The sequence below is a fragment of the Lygodium microphyllum genome, chromosome 11 (genome assembly GCF_053477565.2).
Source record: "Lygodium microphyllum isolate KBCC chromosome 11, Lygodium_microphyllum_v1.1.10, whole genome shotgun sequence".
NCBI classification, from domain to species: domain Eukaryota; kingdom Viridiplantae; phylum Streptophyta; class Polypodiopsida; order Schizaeales; family Lygodiaceae; genus Lygodium; species Lygodium microphyllum.
In genome coordinates this window covers 146,892,605-146,909,474 of record NC_141145.1, presented here as the reverse complement: position 1 = coordinate 146,909,474, position 16,870 = coordinate 146,892,605, and the positions used below count along the sequence as shown (strand labels likewise).

At 46.0% G+C, this 16,870-nt stretch overlaps 2 protein-coding genes and 1 pseudogene across 2 annotated transcripts in view; 2 read left to right on the top strand and 1 right to left on the bottom strand.

The window, feature by feature from the left end:
- The window catches only part of RAN1 (copper-exporting ATPase / responsive-to-antagonist 1 / copper-transporting ATPase (RAN1)), a 90,308-nt gene that overhangs the window by 52,470 nt on the left and 20,968 nt on the right, over positions 1 to 16,870 (bottom strand). Inside the window, exons 2-4 of the mRNA XM_087688334.1 lie at positions 6,058 to 6,678; positions 5,549 to 5,978; positions 5,001 to 5,326 (exon numbers count right to left, since the gene is read on the bottom strand). Coding sequence (XP_087544460.1) covers positions 5,001 to 5,326; positions 5,549 to 5,978; positions 6,058 to 6,678 — 1,377 coding nt within the window. The remainder of the gene's footprint in view (positions 1 to 5,000; positions 5,327 to 5,548; positions 5,979 to 6,057; positions 6,679 to 16,870) is intronic.
- On the top strand, positions 9,657 to 12,335 carry LOC148029493 (uncharacterized; annotated as a pseudogene).
- On the top strand, positions 12,563 to 13,902 carry LOC148029492 (uncharacterized). Its single transcript, XM_087688335.1, has one exon. The coding sequence runs from the start codon at positions 12,578 to 12,580 to the stop codon at positions 13,862 to 13,864; it is 1,287 nt and encodes a 428-aa protein (XP_087544461.1). The 5' UTR covers positions 12,563 to 12,577; the 3' UTR covers positions 13,865 to 13,902.

The window sequence follows — 16,870 nt, the reverse complement described above, 5'->3', positions numbered from 1 at the left end:
CTATAAGGCACTGGCAAAGATGATTGCTAGGCGACTACGCCCCGTGCTTCCAGATATCATTCACGACACACAGACAGGCTTTGTTCAGGGTAGAAGCATCCTAGACAATGTATTTACCTTCTTTGAGGCGACAGAGTAGGCTCAACACAGTGGGCAGAGACTGGCAATACTACTCTTGGATTTCGAGAAAGCTTATGACAAGGCGGACTGGGATTTCCCAGAGGGCACCATGGTGAGGTTGGGATTCCCCCAGGCTTGGATTCGTGGCGTCTTCGGCTTGTACAGATTGGCCACCAGTAGGGTTCTCATAGGCAAAAGGCGAGGGGAAGAGTTTCGGCTGGAGAGATCGGTTCGATAGGACTGCCTCTTGGCCCTATACCTGTTTCTACTCTTCGCAAAGGCAATGTCTCACTTCCTCGAGTCACGTGTGAGTGGATCACACGGCCTCTGACTTCCAGTGAGAGAGGAGACTGAGTGTTAGACTTAGAGTACGCAAATGATACAGCCCTCTACATAGAGGACGATGAGTTGATGCTGGAGAGCGTAAGGTTGGCTCTTGACGTGTTCTGCTTTGCAACGGGAGCGAAAATCAATTGGCAAAAGTCGGTTGGTTTTCTCACAGGCCCGGACTCCAGCACGGAGTGGGTTGTCCACCTGGGATTTAGACGGATGAGCAGAGGGCAAACCTTCCGATACCTAGGGTTCTAGGTGGGACTCGACATCACTCCTGCCCAGCAGTTTCTTCCTGTCCTTGATTCTATTCGAAGGAAACTGACCTACTGGAGCACGGTTTGCCTCTCACTAGCCGGACCAGTCCTGGTGGTTAACCAAGTCCTCCTAGCAACAGCCTGGTACATCGCCTCGTGTTGGTGCTTCTCCTCATCGTACGTAGTGCAGCTTCGTCGCCTAGTGCGGAATTTCCTTTCGTCAGGGTTTGATAGTTCCAGGGATTCTAGGGCCAAGGTGGCGTGGGCAACCATCATACAACATAGGTCAGAGGGAGGGCTTGGGATCATAGACCCAGAGTATCAGAGTATAGCCCTCTTGGGCAAGCTAGTTGTCCACGGTCTCACACCAAGCGGGAAGACCTAGAAGGTCTTATTGCAGGAGGGCCTTCAAGACTGTAGACCGAGGCTTGGCGGTGAGTGAAGGCCGTCCATGAGACGGATCTTCACGTCAGCCCAGATTACCCCCCCACCCCCCTAGATCACCTTTCCTTCGCAGCTTACTCCACGTGTGGCACGGCCTCCGTAAGGCCCTAATCCAAAGCCCCCCAGGCTGCCAGGAGGAAATAGACCGTCAACCGGTAATCTGGAACCCCCAGGTCAAAGATCGGAAAGGGGCACAAATAGGTGAGCACCCCCACATTCAATGGGTTGGGTGGGAGGCCGGCCCGACTCGTACCATCAAGACATGGCGGGAGGTGTACAAGATGGCGGACGAGGAGGTGTTGCAGCGAGTATCAGGCTGCCACAGAGGAGTGGAGTTGAGGAGAAAGGAGATAGACGCAGCAATACCTCCGGAGTGGCTTGCTCCCCCGATATGCAAGCCAATAGAGGACAGGGAGGTATGGGCAACTAGGTTTTCACCAACAGGCATCCCCCTTTAGGTGGCAAGTAGAGTGGGTGGCGCCCCACAGGGGACTTTCTTCACCGTTCAGGAGGAGGGACGTCTAGCCCTTGACAGAGGGCAACAAGATGAGAGGATTGCCACCCTTTCGTGGAGGAGGATTCGGGTGGTGGGCCTTCGAGGGAAGACATGGCGACTGGACCCCTATGCCTTCTGGAAGGAGCTCGGGGAGTGACGCCTTTGGATCTAGGAGGGCATACCACTTAATGAGCTGGAGTGGGATCCAGGAGTGCCTATGGCCAGCCTCTCAAGTCGCCAAGAAGCCACCGAGTTCCTAGAGTACACTGCCAAGATTGGTAGACATGTACTGATGCATGAGGATATGGACTGGGCGTCATCACGTAGCAGGCACTGGGCGAAGCACAGCATCACAGAGCCCTTCCGATAGACCTTCTGGCGCCGCCTATGGGATAGCTGGAGACCGAGGAGGGTGTCATATTTTTTATGGTTGGTGGCACATGGAGGCTTGGCGGTGGGAAGTTGGCTTACCCAGATGCAAGAGGGAGGTTGTAAGCACTGCACACAGCAGCCTCTGGAAACCCCAAAGCACTGCCTTTGGCCATGTGAGGAGGCGCAGCTTGTCTGGAGAGAAGCATGCCACATCCTTCGTTGTATAGCACTCAGCCTTGGGTGTATCTCATGGGGAGCTTTTTGTTGGCAGGCAGTCAGCCAAGGCCATCACCTTTTGTATGAGGTCGGGATGCAGGACACGATATTCATTATCGAGGCAGGGTCGTGCACAATGGTCGGTTTGGAGACTCTACCCATCCGCCAAGTACTAGAGCCCACAGCAGACCGCTCAGAGGTATGGGAGATCATAGGGAGTCTTACTGGATGGCATACCTAGAAGACGCAGTGTCATGAGGCTTTCGATGAAGAGAGACTTTCAGCACATGCGACCTTAGCAAAGCTCTGGACCTCCATCATCCACTCCCTCCGCGGCCGATGGGATCAGGTGCAGGGCAAGTCCAAGGCTCGTCAAGAGCTCCAAGGTCACTTCATGCGCACTTCGGGCGGCCAAGGTCTGTTCTTCGTGATGCAAGCAAGCAACCCCAGTTGGCGATATAACCCTCTTCCCCATGGCTTCTTGTCCCCATCCCCCCTAGACCGCCTTGAGAGGCTTGTATACATAATGTAGTGGTGACTTTGCATCAGCTCCAGCTAGTCTATTGAGCATGAGCACTCTATTGTAATCAGTTTTTTTAGTAATATAATTAGCCACATTTTACTTGCAAAAAAAAACCAAAGGGGGTGCCAATTTTGGGGCCAACAAGCTGTCCATTGTCCAAGAATTAAGAGAGAAAAGTGTGCATTTCAATTTATGTGAATTTATTATTTGATGTAATACTATTAAATCAGGTTATTACCACCCTATCCAAGGAGGAAGGTTGGTTTCACTCTCCGAGGCACCTTGGTGGTGGCAATCACCCACTACTTGGGTATCCATAGTACATTCTAATGATCCTTGTTATATGTACTACGATAAGTCATTGTCATTGTAAATTGTATTGTAATAGATCACCCATGATCTAAGAGAGGACATTCAACAAATTACTTAATTCATGTGTGAATCTCAGTTGTATTCATTAGGCTAGGCATTTCTTTTTACCAATTGTGATGCAATCACCTCCTCATACATCATCTTGAACATACTCCATTACTAGCAGCACTAGTTGGAGAGGAAGCCAATGCCAATGCCTACACACAACCAATGACTCACTGTTGTATCTGTATTGTCTCTTGTCTTGGTGTATGAATTCCATTTCCTAAGCATTCTTCTTCTGAGTTCTTTTGCAGTGCTCATTTTTCTTTGCAAGCTCTCTTCTCTCTTGTGTTCTACAGTCCATTACAACAGATTCCCATGCTTCCATCACTGCACCCACTTCTTGCAGGATGTGGGCAGCACATATGCATTGTATATCAGAAGATCAAGTTTGACCAATAGAAGGCAAAGGGTTTGTTGTAAACTTGTCTATTCCGATAGACACTAAAAGAGCATAGCCATGGAATTTATCTTCGATCTTCCTGGGACACCTACAAGGAATGATGGAATATGGACCATTATTTGTAGGTTTAGCAAATAGGCTCACTTTGTTCCAATGAAGAAAAATCTGTGTGAGAGAGAGAGAGATATATAGATATTGCTTTGAAGCTTAAAGGACAGCATTTAAATAAGTGGCAGTGTACAGATAGTTAACCAACTGCTATTGGCATTTATTAAACTTTTAAGCTTAAAGGACAGTATTTATATAAGTGGCCATGCACAGTTCGTTAAGGAACTGCTTCCCACCAGATTCAGGGTAGCAAACAAGAGATGATAACATGGAAGCTTTTGCCATGTGGTAAGAATCAAGATTCACTGGTGCTGACCTACACAGTATTCAGTCAGACCAGTTTGAAACTAGCCAGGTCAGCCACAATGGTTTACTGCTCCAGTCAGCAGGTTTACTTTATCCAGCTGGGCAATGTGCTGTTTACAGCCTATGCCCACCCATTTCATTAATGTGCTACTGTTTCCAGCAATGTCCAGCAATTCTAGTACTTTTCTGTTTTCCTTAGATACATAAGCAGCCCAGACACTTAGGCACATAATTTCTAGGCATTGAGCATTCTCTTCTTTGTTACATCAAAGGTGTCTATCAATGTCAGTTATTTATCAAGCAAACCATCTTACCATGATCCATCTCACAACTAGTTTTGTAAATACCAGGAACTATATCTAATGTGCAAAATGCCGGCTACAATCCATAATTAAAATAATGTAGCTAGGCTGAGACTACCCTGGGCCAAAAAATATAGTCTGTCAAAACAGATCTTCGAAATCTGCAATGACTGAAAATGGGACATTGGCTATTTGATTGCAGATTTATAAGAACTGTTTGAATCCCACTGGTTGGTGCCCATCACAAAAGGTTCCAAACTTCGTAAGAAATAAGCTGTACAATGACCACCAGATACACCTGAGTAAAACTTCCTAGAGAATAGGCAGTACAATGACCCTCAGACTCAACTATGTGATGTTGTATTGCTTCAGCATATGGAGGCACTTGTATTTCAAAACACCATCCTTAAAAGGTTCCCTTCACATTGCAGTGTGGTTATAATCTCTCTGCATATGAAGGCACTTGTATTTCAAAAACCATTCTTCAAAGATACCTTCACATTGCAGTGACTACAGGTGGTTATAATCTCTTTGCACACTCCAATAGAATCCAGATATGCTTCTTTATGCTGAAGAAAAAACTTTGTACAGTAATAATTCCTTTGAAAAGCACTTTTTCATGGAAGAACAAGAGAACAGGGCAAGGTAGCTGCAAGCTCTATAGAAGTGTTAAATGGGAAGAATGAAGAGAATGAAAGTTTCAACTTACATAATCTGCAAACTTTTGAATTGGTGCTTTCACCATTTGAGCACTTTCTACAAGACCAACGATTTGTGCTAAAGCAGCCTCTGAACCCACTCGCATGACACGGATAAGCAATACTCCATTTGTATTAAGAGTACCTCCAATTAGAGCATCACCTGTCTCTTTTGCTACAGGTATGGCCTCCCCAGTGATCATGCTTTCATCCACACGACTTGAGCCCCAGATTACTAAACCATCAGCCGGTACTTTTGACCCTGGATAGACCTTGAGTATATCTCCAAGCTCAATAAGTTGGGCATCCATCTCCTCCTCTTTTATCGGTGTGCCATCTGCTCAAGAAATGAAATAATCAGGATTTGCTTGTTTTGTTAAGCAAAATATTGTCCAAAATCAGAGTCCCACAAATTACTTTTTATGATACAGGTTAAGTTTAAGTAAATTTACAGAATTTATATCAGCATCTCAAGACCTAGCAGTGTGAGAAATCTAGGTGCAGCTTGACCATCAGAGAGAAATATACAAAATACCAACGTGATCTGCAAAAAGCTTACCAACTCCAAAGGTAACAAGGACAGCAGTTGTTGGAGCAAGTTCCAAAAGTTTCTGGATGGCCTCTGAAGTTTTACCCTTTGCCACTGCCTCTAAATATTTCCCTAACAAAATAAAGTTGAAGAGCATGATAGTAGTCTCAAAGTAAGTGACCAACCAGTGCCCACTTAATGCTGCGAATACCACTGCAAAAGCAGAGTATACATAGGCCGCCGTTGTCCCAAGAGCTACCAGCACATCCATATTTGCTGATACATTTTTGAGAGCCCGATATGCTCCTACATAGAAGCGCTTTCCAACAACAAACTGAACAGGTGTTACTAGTGCCCATTTGAGCCAATCCACTATAAAAAATGGCCCACAACGTAAGGTAACCAAATGATGGAATGCTGGAATTCGCGGACAGATTATGCCAAGGAAAAGAACAGGAATCTGCAAAATCAATAGATCAGGACAAGCAAATGGTCCATATATTTCTGGGCTGCAGAAGGTGGTACAAATGGAAACTTACACTAAATAGTAGACTCAGCCGTATTAATTGCAAAATACGGGCGATTTCTGGAATGCGTCCTGAAGAGTGAATGCTGTAAGGTTTCGGTAGAATAACTTTAAATTGACCCTTGCCTTTTGTGTCAATAGCCTTCACAATAGCTCTAAGTCCAATAACTTCTGGGTCAAAGGTTATTTCTACCCTCTCTAACATTGGATCAATGGCAAAGTCCCTTATTCCCTGCATTTGATTTAGGATTTCCTCCATAACTTTCTCATCCTCATCAGTCAACATGCCTGTGACAGTGATAGCCACCTTATTTCTCTGCTCACTTTCCAGAAACTCAGCATCAAAACCTGCATCATTAATGGCAGATATGATGACCTCCTTACTTAAAACATGGGGATCATACTTTATCTCCCCCATGCTAGTTGTAAGGCCTACAGATGCAGAGTGAACACCAGTTAAAGATAATAAAATCCCTTCAACTGATGCAACACAAGCTGCACAAGTCAGGCCTGAGATTCTGAACCGCCCAGTTATGGAAGGTGTATTGACAGCTAAAGAATGCCGAATAACTGCCCTGGGCAAAATTTCAGAATCAAAACCAGCATCCTCGATGGCCTCTTTTATATCTTCTTCCTGTGAAAGTTGTAGATCATCATGACTTCTGAATATTTGAACAAAATAATCCTGCTACCAACTGGCAGAAAAGAATGAAAAAGTAGACAGGCATCTGATAAATGTGCAAAACTACATAAAAGTGCAAGCTGTCAATAGACTGGTTCCAGCGGAAGAGAAAATAACACTATGTAATCATAGAATTAAACAAGAAATGTTACACACAAACAGATGTAAAGTATGAGCAATCTGTCTGCATTTTTCATACACAATATATGTACACAAATATACCAAGGCACATATAAGATGCTTGGAACAAATATGACAAAATGAACAGTGGAAAGTAAGAGGCAATGATGACTCCGAAGTCTGGTTAAAAAGAAAAGGTACTATAGTACTGTTGTAAAAAACGACTGTAGTTTATAAAGCATACACTAGAATCAAGAAAATGCTCTCTTTAGGCAAGGTCACCACAGAGCATTTTCACAGATGAAATGAATGTCAAAATGTTATGCTTTATAATGAAATGTTTCAGTGCTGGACAGGAAGCCTGGGCAGGCACAGTGAAATGCTGGATTGAAATTATCATATTTAAATATAATATACTTCAGAAACCTCAAATTTTGAGGTTCCCCTCTCTAATTGAAGGCTGAAAACTCAATTCATGTTTTTGGCGTTGGATCCCCTTCTTTAGTTTAGGCTCCAATCTAAAAGTTCTGGTTTGTGCCAAGCCCAATTGTGGTCCCCCAATTGTCAAAACTTAACTGTGAAATTGGGATTTTAATGATCCTGAATCTGAATGTCACAAATCCTACCAATTTGGGATCAAGCCTGAATTTTCAGAGTTTGAGCACATTTGGAGAAGGAAGAACCAAGAAATCATCTTTACAAGAGGGAGAATGCATACATATTGTATAGCCATTGTTAGCAAGCATTTGAGGGAACAATATCTTTAAAAAGACGAAGAAAAGTTTTTCTTAGAGCAAAATAACAATTTAACTGTCACCCAAAAATATTGTTTCAGTGCCCGCAGTGAAATATTTCAGTCATGTTTCATGTTTCAGCGCCTGTAAAATGCATTTTGCAGTGGGCGAGTTATAAGTAATCCAGCAGCCTTGGTGAGCCATCCCCTAGGATATGGTCATCCCCTGGACAGGCATTCATCAGAGATGGGTAGGTTACATGCATTTCTTGTCAGTCTGGGCATTCTAGAGCAATCGCCTGCAGTTGTGCACTCTCATATGGCAGTTAAGGCAGGTACCATCAGTCATGGGCAGGCAGGAGGTGTCACATTGCAGGTCTGACAGGTTATTGCAGCAGGTTTCCCACACATGTGAGCAGTCGGACCAGCCAGGATCAGTCAGCAGCATTTGCCACATGCGATGGTCACACATGTGCAGTGGGCTGCATTTAATGCAGCCAACCTGCACTTTATGACATTGCTTTTTCAGCCTATTTATACCTGCCCCCCATCCCACACTTGAGTATATCAGATTGCAGATCTTCAGGCTCAGCACATGGGGATTGCTGCAAACTTCGAGATTCACAGCAGGGTGAGATCGTCGAGGTGGAGATACCCAGACATACGCACTGTGCCTGTGTACATATCTGGCTCCCTTATTCAGCATTCCTTCATTGCAGATCTTCCATGTTCTTCAATCTCTCTATTCCTGCACTTTGCTCGTCGATATGGAGATGGTGGAGTAGGAGACCTGGAGAGCCTCACGAAAATGGAGGAGGGAATGCCAGAGAGTGGCCGAAGAGGATGCTAGGGAGGGAGGGAGGGCAGCAGAGGTGCAGCACTGATGATCAAGGAAGCCAGTTGGGCATGGCCAACGAAGGGGTCGTCGTAGCTGGTCGAGGGTATAAGTATGTTTCTACATCGATATCTGGAAGCTGTGGCCGCAATAGCAGCTGGCCACAGGTTTCAAAGTTGAGCCCGCCGTCAACGGGAATCACAGCTCCAAGAAGGGCACAGCGGAGCGGAGATCGATGCCAGCCAGTATGCCCTTCACTATCGCAAAATGCTCCAGCGCCTGGAATATTTGAAGGCCCTCATTAATCACACGTATCAAGCGGAGCAATGCATTGTAGTTAAGCAGGCTCCTGATCGATCTCCAGAATATTTGCAAGGCATTAGATCATGATTAGTCAAACTGGTGCAACGTATCACATGATCAATCGATGCATAACCAGCTTGTCTCAGCCCTTGCCCATAAGTGAAGCATTATATCAAACTCTCACTCTAAAGGCCAACTGGATTAATTCGGTCTTATCTTCTTTATGGTACCACTCAACGATTGTTTAATGCAAAAGGAGCTAGGAGACAAATTAGAGAAGAGAAGAGCTTGAGCATTAAAGGGGACTACTGCCATTCGAGTCTACGTCCTTGGGCTTCAAAGCTTCTGGTGTAGTTGGCCTTATAAGCAAAGGTCCAGCCCTGATTGCCGCGACTCATCTGCCCCAACTGCCGTGACTCGTCCGCCCCGACAGCCGCCTCGATTGCCGCCTGCCTGTCGTTACTCATCCGATTGCCGTGACTCGTCTGCCCCGACAGTCACCTCGATTGCTGCCTGCCTGTCGTGACTCGTCCGCTCTGATTGCCACCTCGACTCCCGCCTCGATCCCTGCTGGCCTGTCGTCCGCCCCTTGACTCCCGCCTCAGCTCATGCTTGCCTGACTTGACTCCCGCCTATTGTCCAAGGTCGCGCTTGTAGTCCGCGCTTTGCCCTGTTGCCCGCAATCAAACCCAACACAACCAAACGGAGTTCGCCCCCAAAATGGAGAAGGTCCAGATAGAGCAGACGATTACCAATGCCATCAACAAAGTCAAGGAGTATGACAACGGACTAAGCATAGCGAACAAGCAGCTGAACGATAAGATTAAAAAGCTGGAATTGAAGATAGAAGCCCAAGATGGGGAGATTCAATCACTTAGGCAGCTACTGACTGACATTCAGCTCAGCCCCAAGCTAGAGGAAGGAGAAATCCAACCTAGCATGACCGAGGAGCTCACCCCCATCAAAGAGGAAGTACAACAACTCCAAAAAAAAGAGACGACGAAGGAGGCTGTTTCTTGGGCAAAGATGCTCAAGAAAACCCAACAGCAAGTAGAGGAGGCGGAGCAATGGATTCAAATTGCAAAGAAGGGGAAACACCTAGCACACGCACCTACAACAACCATAATCAATGACACATAGGAGGAGGAACGCTGAGATGCATGAAAAGGTGGATGAGGACACCAAGGTGCTATACATGTTAATGAATATTAAGAAAGACGCGCACCTACAACAACCATAATCAATGACACATTGGAGGAGGAACGCTGAAGATGCATGAAAAAGTGGATGAGGACACCAAGGTGCTATACACGTTAATGAATATTAAGAAAGACACGCATGTCTCCGCTTGGAGAGTGGGCAAGAAAAGCATAGAAAGGGAGAGCTCAGAAGAGCATGCAATCATTCTCCGCTTCCCCACCATGGAGGCTAGGAGAGACTTCCTAGCTCAATGCTGTACATTGAAGGGGACCGGTGTGTTTTTGGGTGACAATCTCACACCAACCCAACTAGCCCACATGAGAGAGTGCATGCCAAAAATTAAGGCAGCCAGGGAGGAGGGCAAACTTGCCTTCTACAGAGGAGGGAGAGTGGTAGTCATGGAGAGAAGCCACAAATGACGGCGTGAGACCTATGGAACCAGCCTTGCAGTGGCAGTCTGGAACTGTAATGGAGCCCTCTGATTGGATGTGGGAGCTTTTAAGGAGACATTCAGAGGAAGAGATATGGTGTTCTACTCAGAGACACATCAGGGACCACATACTACACTTCCACGGATGACAAGCTATAGGTGGGAGTCAGCTTGCAAGAAGGAGACACGCACAGACTACAGTAATCACGGGTCGCGAGGAGTGGCAGTATTATTCAAGGAGGAGCTACAACAGATGATCCAGGTAGTCCGCAGAGATGAGCAGGCCAGATACATGTGGGTGAGAGTGCGTAGTGAGAAACGCCCTTTGTATGTTGCCATATGCTATTTCCCCCCTATGACATCCCGATACGCCCCACCCAAGGGGCAATCACGATATGCCACTTTGGATGAGGACATTTGGGAGTTCTCGAAGAAGGGAGAGGTTATCTTACTAGGAGACTTTAATGCCAAGACAGCCTCCCATCAAGTGTCTTTCTTTGATGCATCTGAGGAGATGCTACAGGAGCAGGATGTGTTAGAGCTACAGCTGGAGAGAACATCTCAGGATATGGGGGAAGTCACAGAATATGGGAGATACCTTGTGGAGATGGGCACAGCACACAGGTTGGCCATTCTCAATGGCCTGGCTAGATACCCCCTATATGGCGCCTTCACATGTTATCCTCACCGACACGGTGCCAACACAGTAGACTATGTTCTTGCCCCACCGATGCTGATATCTCACATCCACGACCTCTCAGTATCCCCACGCCTTCTCGGAGTTGCAGTGGATCATGCCTACCTATCATTCACCATTGACCTCCAATTCACTGACACACAGACCCATCATGCAGCTCACCGACACTCGAGATACCTCTTTTCCAAAGAGACAAAGGATACCTATGAGGTGGAGATCCTTAGATTGTTACATGATGCAGACCCCGACGTTCCATTACAGAAGCTGGCTCAGCAGTTCAGTGAGGCCCTACACATCGCTGCAGGTGTAGCCTTCCCACACTCACGACCCACACAGAGAGCCTCCACCGGGGTGACACCCCGGAACAGCTGGTATGATGATGAATGCTGTGAGACCAGAGCACGGCTACAGAGAGAGATAGCACTGGGGTCCACTACCCACAAACAGGCACAAATATTCTTTAGACGCCTCACACGGTGGAAGAAGAGAACATTCTTGGCCCAGCTGGTGCAAAAACTATATCAGTTATTCTTGAGCCAGGACCCTAAAGAGGCTTGGAGGCTTTTTAGAGAGCATTGCCCGACCACACCTATTACGTTCACCGTTGTATGGGAGGAGTATGCAACTAGTCTTTATACTGTGGAGGGTCAACCACCTCTTCCCACTTGAGCCTTGCCCAGAGACCACCACTTTCTTTACAAAAAGTAGGGTCCGAGAGGCCATTGACAGACTTAGCAAAGGAAAGGCACAAGATCATGATGGATTAGTAGTCGAGCACTTAATCCATGCTAGAGATTTGGTGGCAGGATTCCTAGCTTACATGTTTAACAAAGCCATGTGTGAAGGCCTACCAGAAAGCTAGAGCATGAACACTATTGTACCCATCCTCAAGTCAAGGGACCCTACTCTACCCAGTAACTATCGGACTATCATGGTTGGGCATACATTGGCTAAGTTATATGCTTCCATCCTTGAGCATGAGTTAAGCAGGTGGGCAAAGATGTGGGGTCTTAGAGCACAGGGACAGGTTGGCTTTAGGAGAGGTTTCTCCACATTGGATCACATCCTCACACTTACAGCGATCATTAAGGAGGGAGGGGCCCATGGCCGATGGACCTACTGCTACTTTGTGGACTTCCACAAAGCCTTTGACACAGTACCGAGAGACTGCATGCCATGGGAGTACCAAAAGAGCTCAGCTGAGGTATTTTGGCACTGTATGAGAGAGTTGTGGGCAGAGTCCGGACACTTGAGGGCCTTTCGGCACCTATTTACTCCACCATTGGGGTGAAGCAGGGATGCCCCCTCTCTCCAACATTATTTGGCTTGTACATTGATGGGATTGTTGATTACATTTCACAAGAAGGAGATAGAGGAGCTCCACTAGCTAGCACTTGGATACCTTTCCTATTGTATGCAGAAGACATTGTATTGATAGCTGACTCTCCAGAGGGTCTACAAAGACACTTGGGCGCATTACACTCCTATACTTGGGACAGTGGGCTTTCAGTGAACCTTGGTAAAACCAAAGTGATGGTATTTAATACTACACAACAATGGGTCAGGAGATCAGTGCCTAAATTCACATATGGATCTAAGGAACTAGAGTATGTGGATTCTTATACATACCTAGGAGTCTTATTAACAGGGCCCACCTTTTCTATGCGAGAGGCAACAAACACTAGATTGACTCACGGATACACAGCACTAGGTGGTTTGGAGAGGATGTGCTCACACGTGCAATTCCAAGAGCCCCGCACCAAGCTATGGCTCTTCGATATACTAGTCACATCCACACTACTTTATGGAGTACAGATATGGGGACCCAGTCTTGACCACCGTAGTAGATCAGGGCGCACTTATGACGGATGGAGGTCAATGGAAAAACCCCTAGTGTCCATGATATCCAAGATTATCAGATGTAAGGCCTTAGTGCCACATGAGATCATCATAGCCGAGCTAGCAACTACACCGATTGTGGTAGAAGCCCTCACCCGATCAGTCGCATACATACATAGCCTATGGGACTTACCCAGACACAGATATGCACAGTTGGCCCTTGAGTCCTCCAAGCAACTTGCTAGAGAGGGTGATACTTCATGTTGGTATGCACAAATGTCAGCCTGGTTTGAGCTGCATGGCTTTAGCATGGACAAGTTACCCCCCTTCCAATACTCCCTTGATCCACCATCTCTTGATCTGAACAGGTTAGAGATTTGCAAGATCATCAGGATGGATCTTACCCAGTTGGATATCAGGCGGACATGGCTGATACCAGGGCAGGAGCTAGGGACAAAGATGGCTTTCTACCGCGAGCATTTCCTTCACACTACTGACAATGGATTCATTGTTTGCCCGAGATACATGGATACCCACCTTTCCCATGGGATCAGATGTACTATTAGCCAGTTGCACACCTCCTCACATCAGCTAGAGATTGAGACTGGCAGATATAGATCCATCCCACTAGAGGAGCACATATACCAGATATGCCAATTAGAGCTAGAGACAGAGGATCATTATATATGCCACTGCCCAATGTATTATGAGGTTCGTGGTCGCTTCCACTGTCTCTTTAGAGACGGATTTGGACCACTATCCAAAGTCATGAATTTTACCGATCAACAATGCCTTGGCCTCTTTCTTATTGAGATACAACGGCTTTGTGGCATGCGCCTCAGGAGTACAGCTGCTCCAGGACACCGAGGCCCTTCGCAGAGGCAACTCATAGACTTCTTTGCAAAGGAGACTCAGAAGACTTCAATACAGTTACAGCCACAGTCCACAAGAGAGCCTCTCCCACCGCCACAGTCCACATAGAGACAAGGGAGTATTGATTAATCAAGCCATTCAGCTTAGCCGAGATCCAGACGTCCTAGACCTCGACACAGACACCGATGACACCTTCATAGGCGGATATTGGGGATTATTGCTCGGGCTAGAGCTAGGCCCTCCATACCCACATGAGATTATACCATTTGGAGTTCATTGTTACTAGATAGAGTTCTATGTTTACACATAGCCATAGTTAGTTCCTTTCTTATTTTGCTTTGTGCTATATATTTTGCCTAGACAGTTGTACCATCATACACATGATTGTAACTCATGGTCTCATAGGTCATTTTGGCCTTTTGTAGACGTTAATATATCATTTCATTTCATTTCATCTCTCTCTCTCCCTCCCTCTCTCTCTCTCTCTCTCTCTCTCTCTCTCTCTCTCTCTCTCTCTCTACGTGTTCACTCTATCTCTTAGTCTCAATCATACGCTTTTGCACCACGACACTCCAATATGGTATCAGAGCAGTGTAGGACTGATTGACCTGTAGCAGACTTGAAGAGGAGATTTCAACATGACACAAGGTTGCGTTTTCAGCGTTCAAGGGTGAACAAGAGGGGTATGCATCGACACAAGGCTGAGGTGAGCATGGGCATGCCGGAAAGGAGTCAACTACCGGAATTTGCTGCTGATTTTTGCTCTTTTTGAAGGAAGAAAGCTGAGTTTTCAGCCATTCTTGGTAGATTTTACCTTTTCATCGCCTCCAACGGGTAAAGAAGGTGCTTTATAAGCAAAGAAGAGCCCTAGCAAGCTGAGTTTGCAAATCAAAGGGGAACTCCTTTTATGTTTTTGCAAGCATTGTAGGTGAAGATGTCTTCTGAGGTTGACATAGAGTTTCATGTGATCATGGAAGTTACCCATCCTACAGGCTCTTCCATCAGATCAAAAGCCTGATGGTGACAACTATTGCATTTGACACATTATGATGCTTTGCTATATTGGAGTCCTATGATTTGGCAGAGCTTATAATAGAGCCTCTCGACCGTCCTTCATCGAGAGATGAGTCCAAAATTTTCTATTGCAAACCATTTGAAGTTGGCCAAGGTTCAAGTGCATAGGGAATGCCTACATCTGTTTGTTTCTCTTTCTTAAATGCGCTACAATCATGATCGCCCATATAGAGCACTTGATGAGTCCAAAAATTTGTACTACAGACCATTTGGAGTTGGCCAAGGTTCAAGTGCAGTCAGAATGTCTGCATCTGTTTGTTTCTCTTTCTTTCATGCACTACAGCCGTAATCGCCCATAAAGAGCACCTAATGGTGGCTATCGAGATTTGGATGGGAGCTTGATCAGATGTACAATAGAATGACCATTATGAAATCTCTCTCTTTGGAGGTACAGATGAGGACCTTGAGTATCAACAAATCACAAACACCGGTGTAGAATGCGGGGAAGGTAATCACTTCCAAAGACATGGCAATAACGCTTCTTTCGCAATTACCGTCTAAATTCAATGCATTTTACTCCGCTTTGATTGCTTTAGGGTGGACAGAGACTCTTCATTGGGAAAAGTTAGTTCCTATGGTTTTGGACCATGATAAGCAATTAAAAGGGCGGAATGCTTCCAAATTGAAGGCATTGATAGGTCAATCATCTCAAAAAAAGGGAAAGGATCACAAGAAGAAGAAGGACAAATCAAAGAAGGACAAAGAAAAGGATTCCACTTGTCACATCTGTAGTAAGATAGTTCATTGGAAGAAGAATTGCCCCAACAAGGAGAAAAAGAACAAGAAGAAAAAGGAGAAGTCTTCAAAGGATTCAGGAGCATTGGTTGCTCCATCATCAACTACCTTCCTCCACTTGTAGGTGATTGAGGCATCAACCCCTCGGGCTTTTAATGCCGCATTGATGACCCCACACCCTCATGAGTGGATTGTTAATAGTGGTGTCTCTCGGCACAAGACTCCTCCTACAGCAAGTGTTGCCCATTTGCGGCCTTTGCATGGGCAAATTCTCATTAGTGATAGCTCTTCTCTTTCCATTCAAGGAAGGGATAAGATACAGCTTATTTCAAATGGGCCACGTGATGCCCACACTTCAAAAGTGCTTTATGTGCCAACCTCACACTATCATCTATTGTTCTCTTCCTATTCAAGGGAGGGATAACATACAACTTATTTCGAATGGGCACAGTGGTGCCCACACTTCAAAAGTGCTTTATGTCCAAGCTTGAATTATCATTTGTTGTTGGTACACAAGATTTGTGCCCTTGACCTCTTCATTGAGTTTGACGAGGATTCCTTTCAAATTCTTAATCATGGATCGAGACGAGCTTACTTCCGATTACGAGGCATGTAAGCCTGATGATTCTTATTCCAAGGCCTTTGGGTGTGATGCCTATGTTCACATCCCAAAGACACAACGCAATAAATTTGAAGCAGCTTTCCAAAGACAGGTGTTTGTGGGCTTCAACTAGCAGCCCCAAGGTTACCAATTGTATGATCCGTTAAGCAGGATGTCTACATGAGTCCAGATGTTTGTTTCGTGGAGGTTCCGGTCTCAGAGGGGGGTAAGGAGCACCTCGTGCTTGGAGATCCAAGACATAGTCGAACACCAGCAACTATACCATTGGAGCCCGTACCTAGTGGAGATGCTTCATCTTTGAACGAGGATACTACTTTCCCACTGGCTGCCCCGACTAAGCCACCGCCGATGGATGTTCCCAAGACTTCACCAAATGGAACGTGACAAGGAGAGATCCAGCCTCCTCCTCGTTGGGCTCAAGACACACTGTGATTCAAGGATTGAGGGAGTCCTTGAAGAGTGGCAGCTATAGGATAGTCCGCAACAATCTTAGAGAAACCACACGCATAAAACCTGAGCTTGTTTGTACTAACTACTCTTTGATAACCCATGCTATACAGGATAGGAGGCCCACCTCCATGAAGAAGGCTTTGCAATCACAACATTGAAAGATAGCTATGGAGCGGGAGTTGGATGCTATTAAGCAAAACGACAATTGGGATCTTGTGCCTCGGCCAGTTCAT